This window comes from Pomacea canaliculata, linkage group LG1, assembly GCF_003073045.1.
Source record: "Pomacea canaliculata isolate SZHN2017 linkage group LG1, ASM307304v1, whole genome shotgun sequence".
Taxonomy (NCBI): Eukaryota; Metazoa; Mollusca; class Gastropoda; order Architaenioglossa; family Ampullariidae; genus Pomacea; species Pomacea canaliculata.
In genome coordinates this window covers 7,819,866-7,840,496 of record NC_037590.1, presented here as the reverse complement: position 1 = coordinate 7,840,496, position 20,631 = coordinate 7,819,866, and the positions used below count along the sequence as shown (strand labels likewise).

The 20,631-nt window shown below is 41.9% G+C and overlaps 2 protein-coding genes across 3 annotated transcripts in view; both read right to left on the bottom strand.

Annotated features, from left to right (window-relative positions):
* The window catches only part of LOC112577145 (deleted in malignant brain tumors 1 protein-like), a 128,262-nt gene extending 109,368 nt beyond the window's left edge, over positions 1-18,894 (bottom strand). The window contains exons 1-4 of one of the 2 annotated variants that reach the window (XM_025260121.1): positions 18,540-18,894; positions 16,868-17,025; positions 16,032-16,203; positions 15,549-15,712 (exon numbers count right to left, since the gene is read on the bottom strand). The gene's annotated coding sequence lies outside the window, so the exon portion shown is untranslated. The remainder of the gene's footprint in view (positions 1-15,548; positions 15,713-16,031; positions 16,204-16,867; positions 17,026-18,539) is intronic. The other variant, XM_025260130.1, reaches the window with a different exon arrangement.
* Positions 1,889-7,381, bottom strand: LOC112577183 (scavenger receptor cysteine-rich domain superfamily protein-like). Its single transcript, XM_025260188.1, has 5 exons — positions 7,226-7,381; positions 5,912-6,230; positions 5,156-5,321; positions 3,438-3,595; positions 1,889-2,218 (listed from the first exon to the last, which is right to left on the bottom strand). Exons 2-5 carry the CDS (start codon positions 6,078-6,080, stop codon positions 2,004-2,006), a joined length of 708 nt encoding a protein of 235 aa, XP_025115973.1. The 5' UTR covers positions 6,081-6,230; positions 7,226-7,381; the 3' UTR covers positions 1,889-2,003.
* Positions 18,895-20,631: the final 1,737 nt, after the last annotated feature.

Below are 20,631 nucleotides of genomic sequence, written 5' to 3'. Positions count from 1 at the left end.
TAGCATTAATAGACCATGCGTGTATTTTGTAGTAGAACATGTCAAACCACTTTTGTGACATGTCACGACTAAGTTCACGACAATTCATGTGATCTTCATGTCCACACGATGTAACTCACTGACCTTGACCCGTGCACCTCACTCTTGGGATGTAGGTTGGATACGAGCAGGGTCTGAAAGGGACGTCGAAGTAGGCAACAGGACATTGCCATAGACTGGTCTCTGAACCTCTGCAACTGTTTACATAAGCATCCTTGTCAGTTGACTTTGAGAAGGTAAACTATCATGACCTAATTAAGTGTCTAATAGCGCAACAAATCGAGTCTACTGCTGAATCACTGTGATAACATCATGACTTAACAAAGAAGTTTACTGTAGCTCTTAAAGACAATTGTACAGCTACTGTTACGTGAACTGTGCTATTACAAAGCCATACAGACCTAATCATACCTTTGGCTTAAATTTTATCACAGGGAAATCACTTATATTAAAAGTTCTTGTCTTTAGATATAAAATAGTGTTATACTATTAACAATTTAAGTCATGTCACAAAAGATTTGTTTCAAAAATAAAAACAGAACAGAAACAAACTCAAAAATTCACTGAAAATTTCTAAAAAAACCCAAGAAAATAGTATGAAAAACAAAAGTAGGAAGCGACAGTAAAAAAAAAATTGATTTTTTGTAATGCGCAGGCTTTGGGGGGAAACGTCATGCGTGACATCACATGACGGAAATCATTACCTGAGGCCATACAGGTAGAAGGGACCTGTCGAGTTTGGGCTTATCCTGCTGCTTATGTCCGAAATAACACCACCAGAAAAGCCCAGAGTGAGGCACACTGCCGTGGCGTCAAGACTGGAGAAGTCGTTGTCACAGACTGTGCCCCACACACCGTTGAAACCAACCTCCACTTGCCCTTCATTACTGGTGGTACCTCCTGTCAACCGGAGCTCGCGGCCTAAAGAGAAAGTGTTCGGCTAAATTTGCTGTCCAGAAAAAATCCACTAGTTGCTGTAAAGATGAGGAATGTAGAGAAGAAAGAGTGAGTAAGAGTTCGTCAGGAAATGCTACGAGGTAGTGAACCAGTACAAACTGACAAGGTTATGACCCAAAAGAACAGACTAGTAGGAAAGTATATATTTTCAAAGTCTGCTATAACAGTTTGCCAGCTTATCATTTGTTCCAATTGTCAGAACGGTGTTACGCTTCTGACTTAATTGGTGATGGAGAAATAGCTTGCTAGAATGACCAGGACATTTTTCTACCCTGTCCCAGCGTCTATAAAGTATTTGTGGTCTAAATACACACACAATTATTCAGTGAAATCACTAACCACTTGCGTAGTTGTAGCACAGAGCCTGGGCAGCACTGTAATAGCCCGTGACACAAGTGGACCAGGTGGAGGAGAAGGAACATTCACCAAGAGTGTTCTCGTTGCCAGTGCAATGGAGGATTTTGACGAGGTAGGCGGCGTACTCCTGGCGAAGGGACACTTCAGTCTGGTAGATGGCTACGCCGTACTTGTAGCCCAGGTCCTTGCAGTACACAGAGGCAGTGGCGTCGTCCCAGTTTTCCCGACAGACGTAGGACTTGACCCCATCCACCATGACAAAAACAAGTCCCTCCTCTGATATTTGGGCGGCTTGCAGGCCTGCGGATGAAATGTGAGGCGTGGAAATAATGAGCTTTGACGACGACGACGACGACGACGACGACGACGACGACGACGACGACGACGAATATTAAAAGAAAAACTTAATCAGGGATCAATAGACAAGGTTAACTTTCTAAAGAAAGAAGTCTTCAGCAAGAAGATGACTTAGTAAATTGCAATGGTTGTATGAGAACAGTGTACAAACTAAGCTGAAATTCATTTCCTTACCTCGCTCCGGTGGAGTTTGACTACAAAAGACTGTAGCGTATCTATTAGTGTTTCCCCATGGGCAGGTGATGTTCTGTTGTTCAGGCAGTCTAAGAGGGAGGCCTCTGTGCCATTGCAGTTCAGGGCTGCGACAAACAAGTAGTTTCGGTCTTGGTTACCCATCGAGCCCTTGGGCAGTACACGCGAGTACGGTAACCTTCGCTCCGGCACACGACTTGTGCGTCCAAGTCGCCGAAGAAATCATTGCAGATGTTAATCCAGCCTGATCCCCGGTTAATCTGCACCACGCCAATGATGGAGTTGTTGGTGTTGTGGATCGTATAGAACAGACGCACTGTCGATTTGAAAGCAGAGGGTTTTCTTTGTTTGGGGGAAAGTGTGAGGCATATAAGTCACATATCATGAATTAAACTAACCTTACAGACAACAAGACTTTTTTTTCCATTGGTGCCTGATTTGAAAAATCTATTTTTAATAATTATACATACTACGTAATTTATATTATATACCCCAGGGATGCCCAACCTACGGCCCGCGGGCCATATCCGGCCCGCGACGCGGTGCCATCCGGCCCGCGAAACTTCTGCCACAGTGCAGGAAATCGGCCTGTTAGTAATAAAAAAAAAAAAAAAAACGAAAAAAAAAAAAAAAAACCCGACTAAAGGGAAGAACAAGTATTTATCCCCACGTAGGGGCGTTTCCCAATCTTTTTTTCGATGGACGAACATTTCGATTCAGTGCTCCGACTTGGTGTCTCTACGATGCAGCCGGACATTCAGAAGTTGGTTTCGGGTAAAACAACTTCAAATATCCCACTAATTACTACATAATTAATGGTAAGTACAACTTGTTTCTAATAAAAAATGGTATCTGCTCTATTATGTTTTCTTTTTTGTATTTTTGCGGTGTAGTGGCCCGCGACACGGCTGTCCGAAATGGATATGGCCCGCAAGCCGAAAAAGGTTGGGCATCACTGATATACCCAATATAACAAGCAAGATATTTATTATATATGCATATTCTTTTTCTTCGTGTGATCTTCTCTTTACGCACTTTCATTCTATTTCTTTTATTTTCTCCTTAAATCTCTTTAATTTCGTCACAAATAAACATAATAGCTCTTCCTGTTGTTGTTTTATTAAGTAATATTCCTTTTTAATGTTTTGATGGTTAGCTATACCTGCTATTGTAACACATTTAAAAAATACTTTTTTGTAATTCCACTGTATTCTTATTTTTCCCCTTCTCTCTATATGAAAATAAATTAAGAATACCACCCAACCATTTTCAACCATTTACGACAGAGTGTGCAAGCACTAAAGTCACTTACGCACCTACCTAGAGTAAAGAAAAATATTATTCTAGCTAAATTCAAATCAATGATAAAAAATTACAAAATGTATCTCCAATCGTGGTGCCATTATTCAAGTAGGATACCCCGGCACGAACTCCGTAAGAAAAGAGCTTTGTGTTCATAGTACAATGCATCTAAAACTAGGTAGAAAATATGTACAATGCGTTTAAAAGTAATATTTCCTGTCTGATAAACTTACCACCGTCTGAACAGTGCACACCAAGGTCGAAGTCGTGGTTGGCACATCTGTCTGACGGAGGGACAAACAACCCCCCACTACGGCACATGAAAACACTTGTCTCGTACCCAGTACAGAAGACATCTGACATGGACACAGTCCCTGAACCTCTTGGAAATCTGAAAAGTGTACAGAACATTATTTTTTCTCAGATTGTTTCGAAAAATAGACTGTGATCGCTTAGCTGTGGTACTTCATGTTATTATATTGTATAGTTCTTTATCTTTGCACTGGTTTGTCTCATACACGTTTCAGACTTTTGTGCGTTTGTCTGATCAATCAAATAGATTTTTAAAATCTATGTTCGTTACATTTGTGGACACGATTAAAGTGTTCTAAAGTGAACAGCGGGTGTTCGCGAGACAGGAATATGTGATTTTTTAATTTCTTTGTATTTCTAGGTTTGTTTTGTTTTTTTTTTTTTTTTTTTTTTTTTTTTTTGTTTTGTTTTTTTTGCTTTGTTTTTTTTTTTTTGTCTTAGGGTTAGTTATTGTAGTTACTGACAGAGGATACTGTGTTGGATAAATTATTCAAAAAATGGCGTTCAGTGGTGTAGTATTAAATGAAATTTGTCAGCCTACATGGTGTATCGATACTGCTACTCTTAGGTTGCTCTTAAGCCTTAAGTGTCTTCTTTCTGCACGAATTAACAATCTTCGTAATCGCGTAGGAATGATGCTTTCATACAACTTTTAAATTAAAGGGATACTCAAGTCTTGTGATAAGGCTCTGGCAAAGGTCAAAAGTTTCAAAACTATATTTAGTTACAATTAAAGAGCACGACAGCACTACAGGAGAAATAAATTATTCGTTTCTCACTTAATTACCACTTATTAGCACTATTTCGGTTGTCAATGTTTATAAAAATCGAAAAAATCCAGTAAAATCGACCCTTGTGTCCTTCCGCCGAGTAACCACGATAGCTTCACGAGATGATCAAGCAGACGAGTCTGGGTGTGACGTCAGTCAGTGACGTACAGGAAGTGTCTGTGGCCATTGTGAAGATTTGACGTCGTCATTGGTGGTGTCACGTGAGTTAATTTAGGTTTTAAAGTGAACTTTTCAAAGCACAGTTGTAAAAATTATAGAAAACAGTCTGTATCACTTGGTAAGCTGTCTTGGTCATGTCATAAGGTCACGTGACGGAGAACGAGACTTTGTCTAAGTTAACGAAAGAGTCTATGTAATTTCTCTTCTTAAACACAACATGCTACAAAACCTTCAACTTTTTTCCTATTAACAGACGCGAAAATAGACAAGATTCAAGTGCATCCTACTCTTTACACGAGCAGTTTTATTTTATTTAGAATCCCTTGAAGTACGCCATTAGTGAATGAAAGTGTCTCATAAAGATCGGTTTTTCAGAACATTTAAAATGCTTGTTCGAATCAAATGATATGAACTATTTTTAAAAATAATGAAAACTATTTTGAACTAATTAAATGGTTAAACTAGCTGTCATGAAATTTTCGTCTCCACATACCTCCTTATTTGCCCTCCACAAACATTGATATTTGTCATAAAACATTCGATAGCGGACAGATTGAGTCTTTTGTAAGATAACACTTTTGCCCATGAAATGGCAGGATAAGACATATCGTATTTCTGACACGCGTATGGCGCTACACGTGTTCTCACGCGTGTTTATACACTCAAAGAGAGGATGTAAAGTTTCTTACTTTGTAAACACGCCGTCCATGTAGCCGAGCTGCCTGCACACCGCGTTGGCGGCTTCAAAAGAACGATAGGTCTCCGGTACACACACCGTTCCTACATGGCTCCCGTACACCACTTGCACCAGACCCTCCTTGTCCGTAATCCCTCCTACAAGCTGTACTACGATTGCTAAAATATGAGAAAAAAATTCTTAAAAAAAGAGCTGAATAGTGGCGTGTAATGTCGTTACAGTCTGTAACTGCCATTCAGAACACATGAATTTCAGCAAGTTTGTTTCACTGTCTCTCTTAAATAAGTTTCACCAAATCTCTACCTTCAACATGAATAATATTTTTTAACCGAACGTATATTATTAAATCTATCAGACTGTATGTAAAATAAAAGTTAGTAATTTTGCATTGTAGGTTATACTTTGTCTTACTATGTACTTATACTCTGTCTTCACCATATAGGCATATCAGTAAACCAAATCGTTGAAATGCTAGACAAGGCATTAGTGGAATAACAAGGTTACCTGCCAAAACCTTAGACTTATTGATGTTGAAACCTTGACATCGTGGGTGTTGTTATAGTCTCCGCTTATGAACTAACTATTTATCTCTACATTATTTCATTTATTTACGCCATGAAAAACTCAGATAAAACAGGTAAGAAAGCCCATATTGCGTGTAAAAAACCTCATTATATCAATGGCGATTATCTTAGAACCTTAAAAATCAAGAGGCAGATGGAAGTTTATTTCTGAAGAAGACACTTACAGTTGTCGCTGAAGCACACAGCACCGACATCAGGTGGACTCCGGTTGGTGACAGAACACGGTCCGCTGCTTGCGCAATCAAAGATGGACGTCTCGACACCTGTACAGGCCACATTGCTGAGCAGGTATGGACCAGTGCCTGTCCGAGAAAGCCAGTGCCACACCACCATGGTACCTCAGTTGTCTGCAGACCACGCTGACGTCTACGTCATCCCAGTCTTCTGGACACACTCTGCCTCGAACACCGCCTTGAGTGACCACCAGTCGGCCGGAGGAGTTGGCGAGAAGCCCTTGACCAGCCTCCAAGGAAACCCACAAATCTAAAAACAAAGTAGTTCCTTATTTTAATGACAGGGTAGGACTCTACATCGAAAACTAACACTTTACAATAATTTAAATTAGGATCTTACACTAATGACAGGGTAGTACTCGAAAGTACAAGGTACTTCCTTACACTTAAAACAAAAAATTACTCGACAATAAAAAAGTAGCACACTAACTCATTCGCCACGGGTAGGCGGACAGCGCTACTTGTCCCAGCCCATGCTCGCCTTATCTGTACGACGCACTCCACATAGAGTCTGTCGAGTGTTTACTGTGCGTAAATGTAACGAATACATAGGGGAGAAAATACGGGAACCGTAAGAAATTGTTCCTCTTTCGATTACTTCCCTTTAAAGTCTGAAAAATCAACCAATCAGGTATTTTCTCCATGTTAAAACACGCGAAGGTTTGTTTACTTCAGCGCCATTTTGACATTTGTAGCAGGTTACTCAATTCGACGTGGATTTGTACTAAACAACCGAAAATGAGAAGAAAACAGTAAGTAATATTAAAATTCAAAGGTATATTTCGTTAAATATATGCCTGTTTTGTGCTTTTGTGTGTATATATTTTATAAATATTTTTCTGATTGTCGAACTTTTGAGGCCCCATTTTGTGAGTTCTCGGTCCGATACAGTTACAGTCTTTCAGTTGATTTTACTACAAACAACAAAATATTTGAAAATGTACACCACGTAAATCATTTTAAATGATCTTTAAAACGGAGTGTTGGGGGAATTGTTAATGTAGGATATTAAATTAATTTTAAAAAAAATACCAGTCGAGATTTCATGTCGCAAAGCGCGTACACCGAGAACACCAGCATTGTAAAAAACAGTATGCCGCGAAAAGATCTGAACCCAGGTCATCCAATACTCACTCCACAGGTGAAAGACGCCAACCGCTGAGCCACCGGACTGCCCCCGCGATATGATTATATTTACATTCTAAATCAGACTGAGGTTGGCGAAATAACAAGGTTCAAATGTACCTGAGCTGAAAGAACCGTTGAAGCAGTGGACTGAGGCGTAGTTGTAGCTGCTGTCAGAACCACAGTAACCCTGGAAGGAGGCACACGATGAGATTTGTGTCTCATTTCCCAAGCAGCTGATGTGAATGATGTCAGTGTTGATAAGGCTTCCAAAAGCTCCTACAACATGCAGATGGGGACTGCATACCATTGCTCAGTAGACAACGAAAGTAACAGATTTCATTGGATCCTAATTTAAATGTTCACTGCATAAATCTGACTTTATATGATGTTAAACTACCCTACATGAATAACAATACGGGATTCTAAACCACATGTACACTACAGAAATTTCATCCTAGAACAAATAGCAGATTCCTTCAGCAGAAATCATGTCTTTTTACAGTAAAAGAAATGTTAGACAACAGTCTGAAATGTGATATCTCCGCAAAAACATTTGGGCTTTTGTAAAGTGGTAATCACTTTTATCAGTTGAAATGGTAGAGCAATTGTCTAGCAGTGCAAATTGTTCTTGTTGTCGATGTTTATGATATGTTGATGATAGTTTCTATACCTTCTCACGTGTCTCTAGCATTAATGCAATCCTTTCTCTCATACCTGTATTCCAGCAAGGGTGCCAAGAGATTTTAATTTTTGACAGTTATCAAAGGTTCTTGCTGCTAGTGCAATATGACCATCCATATAGAGGACTCATCAACAAGGGTATATACTTTAACTGACCTATTGGCAAAGCACGCCCGTGTTCGAACCCCAGCTGCCGACATGAAACATTTGCTTCCGTGTCGCAAAGCTGAAACCACATGCGACGTAAGTATTCGTACGAATGTTGAACAGTAATATGCCTGTGGAGTGGTCTCCTCTCAGTAGCTGAACTGAAACAGTAAAGACAAAACGCTTTGCGCAAAGTTGGAAAATCAGGCCTTTATGTAATGGTGAGAGAAATGTCTATGTGGATATCATTCCAGGATGCATTAAGCCTAAGTATGTAAAATAAAACTTAACTAAATACCAGTATGGATATCTAACGACTGATGAAGAACGCTGTATGGAAATGTAGAGGGCCGGTAGTCCTGCGTTGTTGTTGTTATTTTTGGCGGGGCCGGCGGATGATTGTTGTTTGGCGGGACCTGCTGAGAGAGGATACTTGGCAGTGATTGGCTAGGGTTAAAGTTCGTAACTGCCCCGGCCATATAGAAGGATCACAAAGTTTACCCCGTCCCTGGGGTAGAGCTTCGTTAACTTGCCACGACGTATTACACACACATAACAAAACCCACCGCTCGACAAGCCCCTTCAGAGGACGATAAGGATAAAAAGAGATTTGTAAGTGAATCCAGTCAAAGAGGTACAAGTTCAGAGGAATGTCACTGAGAGAGTCACAAAGAAGATGGCGGACGAAGACCGTTGTTTTCCAGCTGACTTCGCCATTCTCAGGGCAACGCCTTTCTTATGGATGACATCAATTTTTTAATTTTTTTTTTTGCTTCAAGTGACGTGGAACAAATGACGCACACAAGACGTCATACACACGACAGATACTGGCCATGAATGTGTTAGTTTGATTCCAATCTAATACAAGGTGGTTTCCCTGAGAGGAATTATCTTTCGTAATGATCAAAGAACCGCTAGTCCAAGGCCATTCAGTGATGTGTGCAACACAGACCAGGCACTTCTACTTTCACCGTTGTTTACATTTCCTGATGAATTACTTTGATGTTTACCTTCCATGACCGACTCAGGGCGGACAAGCATTAAGTTGATGATGCCGTGCACTGGTCAAGGTAAACAGACACTAATCTGCTGACGACTACAAAAGTAGTAATAATACTCTTATAGTCTCGTGCTGATTGTGCAAATGATAATAACCACTTATTCCATCGGCTAAACAAAAGCTGTCGGCTCTAGTAGTCACCTTCACCAAAGCAGATGACCCCCGCGTCCTTGCTGTGGTCACCGCACGCTGCCTCTGTCTCCAGCCATCCACTGCTCCGACAGGCCAGCAGACTGGTGTCCCAGGTCCTACAGGCGACTCTGTCCAGCGCCACTTGACCTGTGCCCGCGCCATAGTAAGATCTCTGCACCAGGAAAAAATATAATGCTGTAGTATGAAATTTTATCCTTTCTTAGACAACTAGACGCAAGTTTCATGTACAGAAATATTTTGGTGAAACTTCTGTTCCCATGTCTCCATATCTCCAGTATATTTATTTATAAACTAAGATAATTACAATCGTTACATTTTTGAAGAAAAAAGAGTCACATCAGGTCTTTGTTTTGTCATTACTTTGCATTCGGCCGCTCTATTAATTTAAAGCAATATTTTAAGCAGGAGATTACTGCAGGACGCTAAGAAATGCTCAAATACCAGAGAAGGTCGTCCGGTCTGGTAGCCAGGAGTCTGCAGAGAAATATTGCAACGTTCACATCCCAGCCGTTGTCGCACACGGAGTAGGTTTGCCCGTCCATCAAGATCTCCACTCGGCCGTAGCTGGAGCCTCCACCGGCCAGTCTTACCTCGGGGGCAGCTGGTAGGATAGAGTGATGGGGAGATAATTACTCCATGTGTTTATGTGAAGGTTGGAGACACAAAAGGGAAGCAATTTGTGTGTACAGATTCATAGAAAAAAATATGTCACGTTGTGATCGAATTGTATTCTTTCTTCGTTTTCTTTCCTTACAGAAATACTTTTACTTTTCTAATATCTGAACTGTGCTAAACAAATAAAAAGGGAAGAAAGAATAAAGATAGACAGAAGGACAGAAAGTCTTAGACACGTATACTTGCATGTAGAGGAGCACAGAACACGGGCCGGTCTCTGACAGTTTTCAGTTTGTCCCCAGGGTTCGACGACACATTGCTCCAGACTAGTTTCATTTCCTGTGCAGTTCATACCATTGACCCAGACGCTGCCATATGAACTGAACTCTCTCTGGTCCACCGAACCTGAACGCGAAAAGCGATGGATGTGCTTGTGACATTTCCTAAATGCCGTTAAACTGTTGTACCAGTACCAGCAAGATAGCTGCTAACTGTCATTTTGTTGAATAACTTTTTGTTTCAGTATTCCTGGGTTTTAGCCAACACGTGAATACTGACTCCGGGGCACGTTGGCCATTGTCACTACCACGTCAACATAAGTTGCAGAGTTTACTACGCGGCTCACGAGCCCCCACCCCAGCAGTTCCCCAAACAGAAAACTCGACGTGTGATGTAGCGTATAGAAAAGATTTAATAAACTTAAAAGCATGCAAAATAATATTGTAACAAGACTTTTCTAGGTGGGGAAGTCCCAGTACTATTCGTGCTAAGCGCATTGCCACTATTCCAGCGCCGTTAACTCTCTTTAAATCGACCATTAACTCCCACACGCGCATCGACCTAGCTCTGATGTTAATAAGCTATTCTTGTATTTGTGGCCCATGACCAATACTTCTGCCGACAGTCACGGCACTCTGATGACTTACCCTCGAAAGTGTTGCTCCGCCTGTCCGTCGTCCTTCCCGCACTATTTCCCACCGTCGTCAGATTCGAGCCTTTCCCAGTCCAAGGAAAGACATGTGACATCTTCGACGACTGCATGCCATGTACAGCCGCCAAAAGAAATCCACCTTCACGCAAAGTTCCCCGGTTCTTTAGAGTGCTGCTAAACCAGCAGGCGTTCTCTTTCCCTTAAAACGACGACTTCTGGCCTTGGCGTCGAATGTCTACCTCGTACATATAGTGCAAGTCCTCTCACAGGTAGTGTAAGTCCTCTAACAGGTAGTGCAAGCTCTGGTCAGGTAGCCCTTTGCTTTCCACGGCGACAGCAGTTCTGACTTCTTCATCACTGACTTGCCCCCTTTGCTGAAGTCCTTCCTACCAAGACTTGCACTCTTGGCTTAAGACCTGGTCTCGAGGTACAAGTGAAGTTGGCGTCAGAGATGCTGAAGTCGCTTCGACTGCTGACCAGTTGCTCCGTCCACTCTGCGGTCGTGCCGAGAAGTGTCTTGCCTGTTTTCCGTTCCATATTTTACTTTGCGCATTCTCACAGACACACACAACGAGGGATGCCATTGGTCACTCACTCACCAACCAGTCCAGTTGCCAGCATTGACAAGAGAGCAACCACCCTACTGACGCTCCGTCCGCTTGCAGTGGCGTAGTGGACAGGTGACTAACCCACACTCCCCGTCAACCTAGCGGACAGGCTTGTGAGTCCTGGAGGTGTCACTCTCCTCATCGATGTCATTGACATCTCTGCCAGCCGACTGGTCGTGCTTGGTTGACTGTTAACCACTTAGGGATCTCTCTCAAGTATAACACCTCTGCGCTCCTACTGCATACAACACCTCTACACTGGCACATACGCACCTCTTTTAGTGCAAAAGGGCCCTCAGGTTTGTTAACAAGCCACAATAGACACCAATTGGGGCGATTGTTACTTCCCCATTGAAGTTACCACATGACACTTTTAAATCACGAAATGCATGACTAGGAATTATGCTTTGACTAATAGCTAAACAACTGCAGGTAGGACCTCTAATGCTTCATTTTACGTAATTGTACGAGAAAGAAGGATGATGAATACCTCACTCCCCCGCCAGAGAAGCCCAGTTCCTTGCAGACGACTCGTGCCGCGGCGTCAGTCCAGTCTGGGCCTTCACAGACAAATCCCCACACACCTCTGTGGCGCACTTCTACCTCTCCCCAGTTTTTAGAGTCGTTGAGAAGACGCACTGAGAAGGCTGATGAGAAGTAAAAGAGAGTGTAAAAAACTACTCATTGTCATGTCTTAGCAATGTGCGAAAATTACTGTTATCGGAACGATAAGGTTATACTTTTGGGCCATAAATCGTTGTCCAATTTAGATGTCTTGTTTCCGAAGTTAAAAAGCTGTGTCCAGACATCTCAGATTTTTTTAAAACTTCGAAGAAGTAATTTTAAGGTGTTGGCAAAGATGCCATAAGATAAAGAAACACGAAGTAGTGTCCATATGATCTGCATATCGCAATATAACTGTGGTAACAAGAAGCTTTTTTTTTGAGTTTTCGATCCTGCTCGGAGAAAACGACTTACTCTTGTTCCATGACAACGGCGCAAGAGATATTGAAACATAAAAGCAGTTGAAAGAACAAACTTTACAAACAGACGGACAGACTTAGAGAGAAAAAGAGAGACAAAAAGACAGATTGACAAACATATAGCATAGCAATACTGTAATAAACCGATGGACTGAGTAATAGAAAGACCTGTACAACATCCAGCTGAAGACCGACGCAAGCATCCTCCTAAACAACGAGGCTAGATACACTGCTAATAGACAGAGTCTGGCAGGAAAGGCTCTGATATGTGTTGCGAAACTTGAACATCGATGAAAGCCTCCTTCAAGTCATCGAAGCTGTGTACAATGAATGGTTCATTGAGTACGGCACCGCTAAACACCCAAATAGGAGCTTACTTTTGCACCACGGGGGCCTACGTCGAGCATATACCCTATCACCGGTCCTGTTTCATATCTTCTTGGAGAATATCATACTCAAAGCTCTCCACAGCCATCATACTTCTATCTCAATTGGAGGAGGACCGATCTGCAACCTACTCTTTGCAGACGGCATAGCTCTGTTAGCAGGCACTAACAAAGAACTGCAAAACCTTACTAACAGACTGACAGACAGTTCAAATGCATATAAAATGGAGACCAGCACTGAAAAGAGAAAAGTTATGATCAATGGCAGTTACAAAGCAGAGATCTATACGAATGGGGTACAGTTCGAAGAGGTAAGCAGAATCCAGGAATTCGCGAACAAGTGATCGAGAAGCTTGTCCGGATCTCAAACAAAGAACAGAGAACCAACGACTTTGTACGAAACAAGATTGCCACACTCGTAGGACCACAGGAACCTCTACTTTCATCAGTCAAGCAACGTACATGGTCTTCGTTGGCCATGTGACCAGGCGGGAGGGTAGTCGACACCGCGGTGGCCAAAGAAAGAACTGGCTTTTGAACGTCATAGGTTGGGCTGGTAGTCCTGTACAGGACCTGCTTACTGGCGCCCAAGATCGGCCCAAAGAGAGGCAGGCTCTGTCAGCTGCCGCGTCTATCCATGTGCTTCCCCTAATGACACGTGCCGGTCAAGGGACGACTGACTGACTGGACAAACATGTTTGTTCTTACATGATTTTTGCGTGAATCGTCATGGGTGCCTAGTACACCTATTTTCTTTTTTTTTTTTCAAGATCCCAAGAAGCGAGAGGTGATACCAAATCTCTCATAAATGAATCAACTATAAAACTTACTTGTAGTAACATCAGAGCAACTCTCTAAAACGTGCTTAAATCTTTGTTAGTAAACACAATTCATCCTTTTCCCTGGCTAAACCAACCCCTTAATGTTGAAATGTGTCCAATAAAGACACATATGACGTCGATTTAAACTCATTCACGTGTGTACGAGTGTATATATATATTCGAAGCTAAACCACTATGCTTTAATTTGGATATATTTATTTATACATTTAGAGGATGAGAGTGTTGTCCCTTCACCTAGCTAGCTAGAGTTAGCTCTTCATCATATTTTGTCTTTGCTCGTTTTTTGTGTACTTGTGATCCATGAATTTGTAGTAACATTATTGTCTATGTTTCTGGATCGGTTTCTATGGTCACGCAACTTGTCTCAATTTTCTTGAGCATTTGTATTCAACTGTAACGTGTGCGCCAACTTGCCATAGTTTCGATGTGTGCATCATCTGGATTACTTGTGTCTGCTTCACTCAAACGTTTAACATTGTCGGCACTGATAACCGTGCGGTTTACATTGTCTCAGCTTGCAAGTACCCCTGTCAAACTAAAAACGCGTAGAAAACAGGTAAAAAAGAATAACATACTCATGTTGACGCGGTCAGTTGACGAGTTGTAGCAGATTGCGGAGCCTACGGAAGGGCAATAACCTGTTGTGAAACTGCAGTTAAGCAGCGAGAGTTCTCTCCCTGTACACGTCATGTCTCCAGCCAAAGTAGAAGAGGAGTGCAAAGGACGACCGAGCTGGTTGCAGCACAAGGCCACCCCGTCTACGTAGCCCATAGTCCTTTAAAAACAGACGGCGGGATACAACAGGGAAAATAAGGCATCATCTTCATCTTCATCATCATCATCATCATCAAAATCATCTTCATCATCATCGTTGTATATTTTATGTGAACACAAACACACATGTAAGAGAGAAAGAGAATATATAAACTAACCCGCAGGCAAGCTTGGCGACGACATCATCCCAGTTAGTGTCACAGACTGGAAGCCAGGTGGAGCCGGAGAAGAACTCCACATTCCCGTACGGAATTGCTAGAGCCATCCCATACTGTGGCACCAGACGAACTGTGACCATACAACATAGTTTACATGAGCAGACATGCTGTGTCTACATGTGACGCCGTCTATGAGATTGTTAGTTACTCGATGCTGTGCTGTGACCACGTGACGCTGAATGTCTACAGGATACTGAATGTGTACGGAACTTTGTGACTACTTGGCGCTGTATGTGTTCGTGATGATGTGTCTATTAGTCTATTCAAACATCCTGTTCAAGACGCTGTCTATGAAAACGAATGCTTATGACCAAAGCAGACGCGTTCTTCCAATAGTCTATCATTTGTTGTCTTGCGTAACCACGTCTTAATTACTTAATTACTTTAAATTTTTATCAACACACATTCATGAGCTGAGACGATAGCAACAGCATCGCTAAATGGGGATGAGAGTGCAGAAGGTAAAAGATTCCAAAGCGAGGAAGAATTCTGGATTTAGAGAAAGGAAACAGTTAAAAAAAAAAAAAAAGGAAAATGAAAAGCATCAAAGAGACAATACCAGTGAGACGAGTAACACCTAATCTTACCTGGAAACTCGTAACACACGATTCCTACATCTTGTTATGTCCACAGTTGTGCCTGCCCCATGGCTGGGAGCTACACTGACCGAGGTTGGACTCAGAGCCTTCACAGATAACATCATCCAGCCATATTGACCCCGTGTCCTCACCGTATTGTGTCACACTCACCGCCTGCAACGACACGGCAGTCAAAGGGATCACTTGAAAGCGACCCTTGCCATTCCTGGATTTAATGTTATGTAATATATAGACCCACGCATGATTAATCTGAAGGTCTGTATAGGTGTCGTAAGATGTAAGTATGCAGTGAAGCAAGTGATGCTTGAATGAAATCGCCTGAATAACCTGAAGCAAACAATTGCGTACTGCAAACATGGGGCTTGAATAACACCAGGCGCTCCAGAGATGGTAGGCTTCTGACGACAAACAAACATGCTAATATCCATTCAGCCATCCATCACCTGTGCCAGTTCTCCGAGGCCCAGCTGCCTGCAGACGACACTTGAGGCTGCAGTGGTCCACAAATCATCACACACTGTGCCCCAGGTACTATCGTTTCTTCTCACCTCTAGACGACCTTCTCTCTCAGTTGCACCACCCACCAGCCTCACCTCCAACGTTGCAGCTAAGAAAAATAAAAGACAACATGGGCGATGTTTCTTCGTCTGATTCAACGGTAAGCATAAATTTGATGAATCCGAGCCACGCTTGCTGCTCAAAATACCGTTTACATTGCGGGTGATTTGCTTTCGCTTTCCTACTAGGTGAAAGTGCCGATGTTTGAAAGAATATATCTTGCAAATTAAGCATAATTATGTACTAATTTCTTGTTAATTAATATTTTAAAATGAATTCAGCCTGAACATAAAATATTCTGCACTTGGGTGTGGCTTTAAAAAAATGAAACAAGGTGAAGCAATGCGAGGAATAACATTTTATCTTACCTATAGGTAGAGGCCCGGAACAAATGATTCCTACGTCTTCGTCGTGGTTACAGTTGCTGTCGCCCCACGGCACGGAGGTACACTGACCCAGGTTGGACTCCGAGCCCGTGCAGTTAACATCATCCAGCCATATTGACTCCGTGCCCTCACCGTATAGTTCCACACCCACCGCCTGCAACGACATGGCAGTCAAACAGATCACTTGAAAGAAACCATTGTTATTTTTTGATTAATTGTTCTGTAGCATATAGAACCAGGCATGAGTAATCTCAAGGTCTGTATATGTGTCGTAAGATGTAAATGTGCTGTGTAAGTAATTGTCGAACGAAATCATCATTAAAAAAATATGTTTTCCATATTTTGTATATACAGTTATAATAATATTTTCCGCACTATGTCCATTTAACTGGTAACGCTCTTTCCGCTGCTTTACATTGTGGATGTAAGTCACCAAGCGTGGACTTGAACTCTGATCTCTTGTCTACAGCCCTGGCTCCTGCTTCGAGTATTTTCCTCACTGCCACTGTGTTGATGTAACCTTCGTGACAGTCATGTTTGCGCCAACAATGAACAAATTTGTTATTGGTGCCACCACCTCTACCACTACTATTCCCACTTGTACTACATCACAGTGTCAGCTGGTAGTGAATCTGAGCTGTAGTTATTGCATCTATTCTGAAGGCATTCACCTTGAAAACACAATAAACTCTTTGTTTAGAGATCATAATTATTCTTTTGTATGTGTATTACATTTTAAGCTTTTTGAGTCTGGCTTATGATTGAAAAAGGCCCTACACAATTATGTTATTTATTGTTATTATTCAGCCGTCAGTCACCTGTCCCTGTTGTCCGAGGCCCAGCTGCTTGCAGACGATATTGGAGGCTGCAGATGTCCAGAAATCATCACACACTGTGCCCCAGGTACCGTTGCTTCTCCTGACCTCTAGACGACCTTCTCTCCTAGATATGCCATCCACCAACCTCACCTCCAACGCTGCAAGAAAAAAAAGTTAAACTCGTTCTAATTGTTTGTATATCCAATCATATGGAAATGCCCATTAAATGCAACAGTGGGTTTGAGTGAAAGACAAGGCAGCAAGTGAGCGAAAAGTCAAATACTTTACTGATATTGGTTAAAGTCATGAAAGAGACTTCACTTTAGTATGGGTCGTGATACAAGATGTTACATGGCTTAAACCATGAGAGTAAAATAATGATGGAAAAGTCATGACATGTATGTCTCTTGATTGAAGGTTGAAATAAAAAGCCTTATTGCTCTAGTTCCAGCTAAATGTTCCCTGTTATCCTTTTTGTGTATTATGGACGCTGTTGAAGCAATAGGCGGAGGAACAAGAAGTGGACACTGAAGTATACAATGAGCTGTGTTGATATTGTAAAAGAATAAGTTTGATACTCGACGGATAAATTTGAGATTTATCTCATCTGAACTGTTTTTGATACAAGATGAGAACCACAGAGCGTTCACTGTGTTTGATGGAAGGCACGTGAGTCTCTGTTCGACGACTTAATTTATGCTCTTAACATTGTTTTCCAGCATAACACATCTGACTCTTTACTATCGGCGAGTTGCCATGGTTCTGTTCTTCCCTCTTTCTCTGTCTTTACCCACGGAACGTGTATATAGATGGATTGCTTATTCTGTCTGCAGAGACCAACGCTAAGCCTCTTCCGAAGTTCTCCGCCGTTAGTCTCGGCAAGCGAATGTGACTAAACCGGAAACTTTGTATACAACAGCCTCATTTTAGTAGCTAACAGGAAAAAAAGGTCTTCCAGCAGTCCAGTAATACAAATTCGTGCTTTATCTATCTACCTAAGGGAGGCAAGCATGAAATATAAAAATTAGTCTCGGGCGTCTGTCATACAGACACAGGGGGCAATGGTGTGGGTGCTGCAGTATCATGGTATCTTCAAGTGTCTAATTACCAAGAAAGACATGAATAACATGTGCGTGCGTGTGTCTGCGTGCGGAGATTCTGCCGACTAACAGGTAAACAAAGGGCGGTCAGTCCTGGTATGGATCACGTGGTCCCCTTACAAACCCTCTGTCTTCACACTGTTGCTAGCTCGCACTTTACATTTTCCTTAATGAAAAAGTGAATATATCGCACTGAACTGGTAATCAGCGTTTCACCGGGATTGTGAAGGGAAATTGATATTTTTCAGAATTTCATGATGAGCTCTTTGGCAAGAACATAGCAGCATTAGACCCGTTCTTGATCGCACACATGTCATGGAAAGTTTCATTAAGTTCGGAAGAGGTGCATGTGAATATCACCAATGGTTTTGTGGCAAAGATTGGAGGTATATACATTATTTACATTTTTTTTTTTTGTTCTTTTCAGTAAAAACGTTCGGTTTGTTTATGTTTGTCGAAAAGTAGAAAAGAAGTCAAATACATATGAAAAAAACATTTAAACATAACAAGGATAAGGACAAAAGAGGAAAAGAGAGATCAAATCGTTCGAGTGAAAACTGAGTGACACTCACGCCCAATAGAGACCTGTCCTGTTTGCCCAGACTGTTAGAAGCAACATCGCCACCACACATACAAACACACTTAGTAGCCTCTTCATAACTTCTTTCCTTCCTATCTGAATCTTCTAAAATTGTACTTGCGTTCTCTTCAAATCCTGGGTTTATAAATCCTGATGTTGGAGATGAACATCTTCTCTTAGACTCGGTAAAGCTACTAAAGTCGATGACACCCCCTTTTTTAATGTTCTGTTCCTCTTCTTTCCTTTTTAATCTAGTGTCACATGTAAAAACTCATTTGCATTGGGCGACGCAGGCGTATCCGGGATATTGTTCAGTAAACATGGTCTTGACATTTCTCTGTGTGCGAGACTCAGTGTCAAGACCAGGCTTGCACCGAATCCCGTCTATTTTCGTGTCTGTTCATGTGGAAAACGTTGAATGTTTTATAGGGTCTTGTGTGTAATAAGAGAAACCACACGGGACTCTTTCGTCTCCGGATGGCGTCAACTCGATCCCAGTGTAAGCTGATGATATGATATGGTTGGACATTGCTCATAGCCATCTTGATTGTTATCACTTATATATATATATCATTATTTCTCAGTGTAAGAACTACCATCTGCTCTATTGCACAGATTTTTCGCTCAGGTGTAAAGGGTTTGTGAAATCTGCAGAGAACTAATCTCTACAAGAACATCAGCATTCTTTACAAACATATTTACGCCGAGAGAAAGAGTCATCTACCACTACCTCCATTCTCGTTCTTCTCCCCTCCCCCTCTCTATCCTCCACGCCTACCGTGCAGACTGTTTGTCCTCCGCCGTGTGGCTGAGTCATACAAAGTGCTTTCAACAGGATTGAACTGCTGACATCTTTTTCTCAGGTTAACTTGTCGTGAACTAAAATGACTGAAAAAACACGATGTCGTCGTCTTGTCCTGGCTGGCTCAGTAAAACGAACTTACTTTTTGTATACCGAGGAGTTATGCGTGCGGTAGTTGTCGCATTTGTAAATCTCATGCACACCACAAACCTTCAGTTTTCTGTTTTGAAAGGGAAACCCCTCATTATACAGTTATTAGTGTATGGCCACGCTGATAAATATATTTACAGTAATATGGGCGGTTTTGTTACGAAGATAAGGAGGTAGTCAACACTGTGGTAAATGACACTTTTTCACGGAACATTAGCGGAGGCTGGAGACAGGGGCAGATAGGTGTACGGTTTAGTTTAGTTTTAGTTTATTCCGTGTTACTCTTCGAGGAGCATAGGGCCGCAACATCACCTCGCTAGCGGACCGGTTTAGGGCAGCCCCCTTCAGGCCCATGTGGTTCCGAGGTCTCTTCTAGACAGGAGTCTTCCCGACCAGGTCCCTGATCTTGTACTGTTGCGGTTATTTTTTTAATTAGTGGGTTGTTATCCCAAAGCAAAACCCCTAACCTGGAGGTCAGGGTGCAACATTGCAAACTGGCCTCTCCCCTGCCAGACCTGTTTGGCTTGGTTACACCTGCCAGGAGCACAAGGTTCCCGCTGACAAAGCTCCGTTTCGTTTACAACGAAATGAGGTTTCATCCACACGGGGAAATACATTTTACAAATTTATATTTTTAAGTGTGCACACAAACTTACTTTTAACCTGAAGAAAAGCCATCATGCAGAACTACCGAGAGAAAGAAGAGCATTGTCGTGCCCTCCGGGTTGTGATGCATCCTTGATCCACAAAAACTATCTGCAGGGCCCCGACATTAGAATGGACGTCAACACCCCAACAACAGTTATTTTTATTAACAATTTAGCTCGTTAGTTACATGCAAGGTAGGGCTGGAAAACAGGTTCGATATAGCAACAGGGAAAAAAGTTATCAAGACAGTACCATAAAAGAAGATCGTAAGCCAATATATTCCTGATGCACAATAATATTGAGCTCCTAAACGTGTCATGTGTAGGTGCTGCATGTAATGCAATAATAACGATATAGAAATAATAAACAAAGACATTTTTTTTCTTTGCGGTATATGCACGTCTAATTCTTTTTATAATTCTTTTAAAAACCTTTTCCACAGAGAAACCAGTTTTTATTTTACTCTAGACGTACCTCGACTCAA

Coding starts and splice junctions, on each gene's coding strand:
- LOC112577183 (XM_025260188.1), bottom strand. CDS start 6,080: ATGGTGGTGTGGCACTGGCTTTCTCGGACAGGCACTGGTCCATACCTG. Junction 5,322..5,911: donor TGTGTGCTTCAGCGACAACT/GTAAGTGTCTTC, acceptor CTCATATTTTAG/CAATCGTAGTACAGCTTGTA. Junction 3,596..5,155: donor ATGGACGGCGTGTTTACAAA/GTAAGAAACTTT, acceptor TACACTTTTCAG/ATTTCCAAGAGGTTCAGGGA.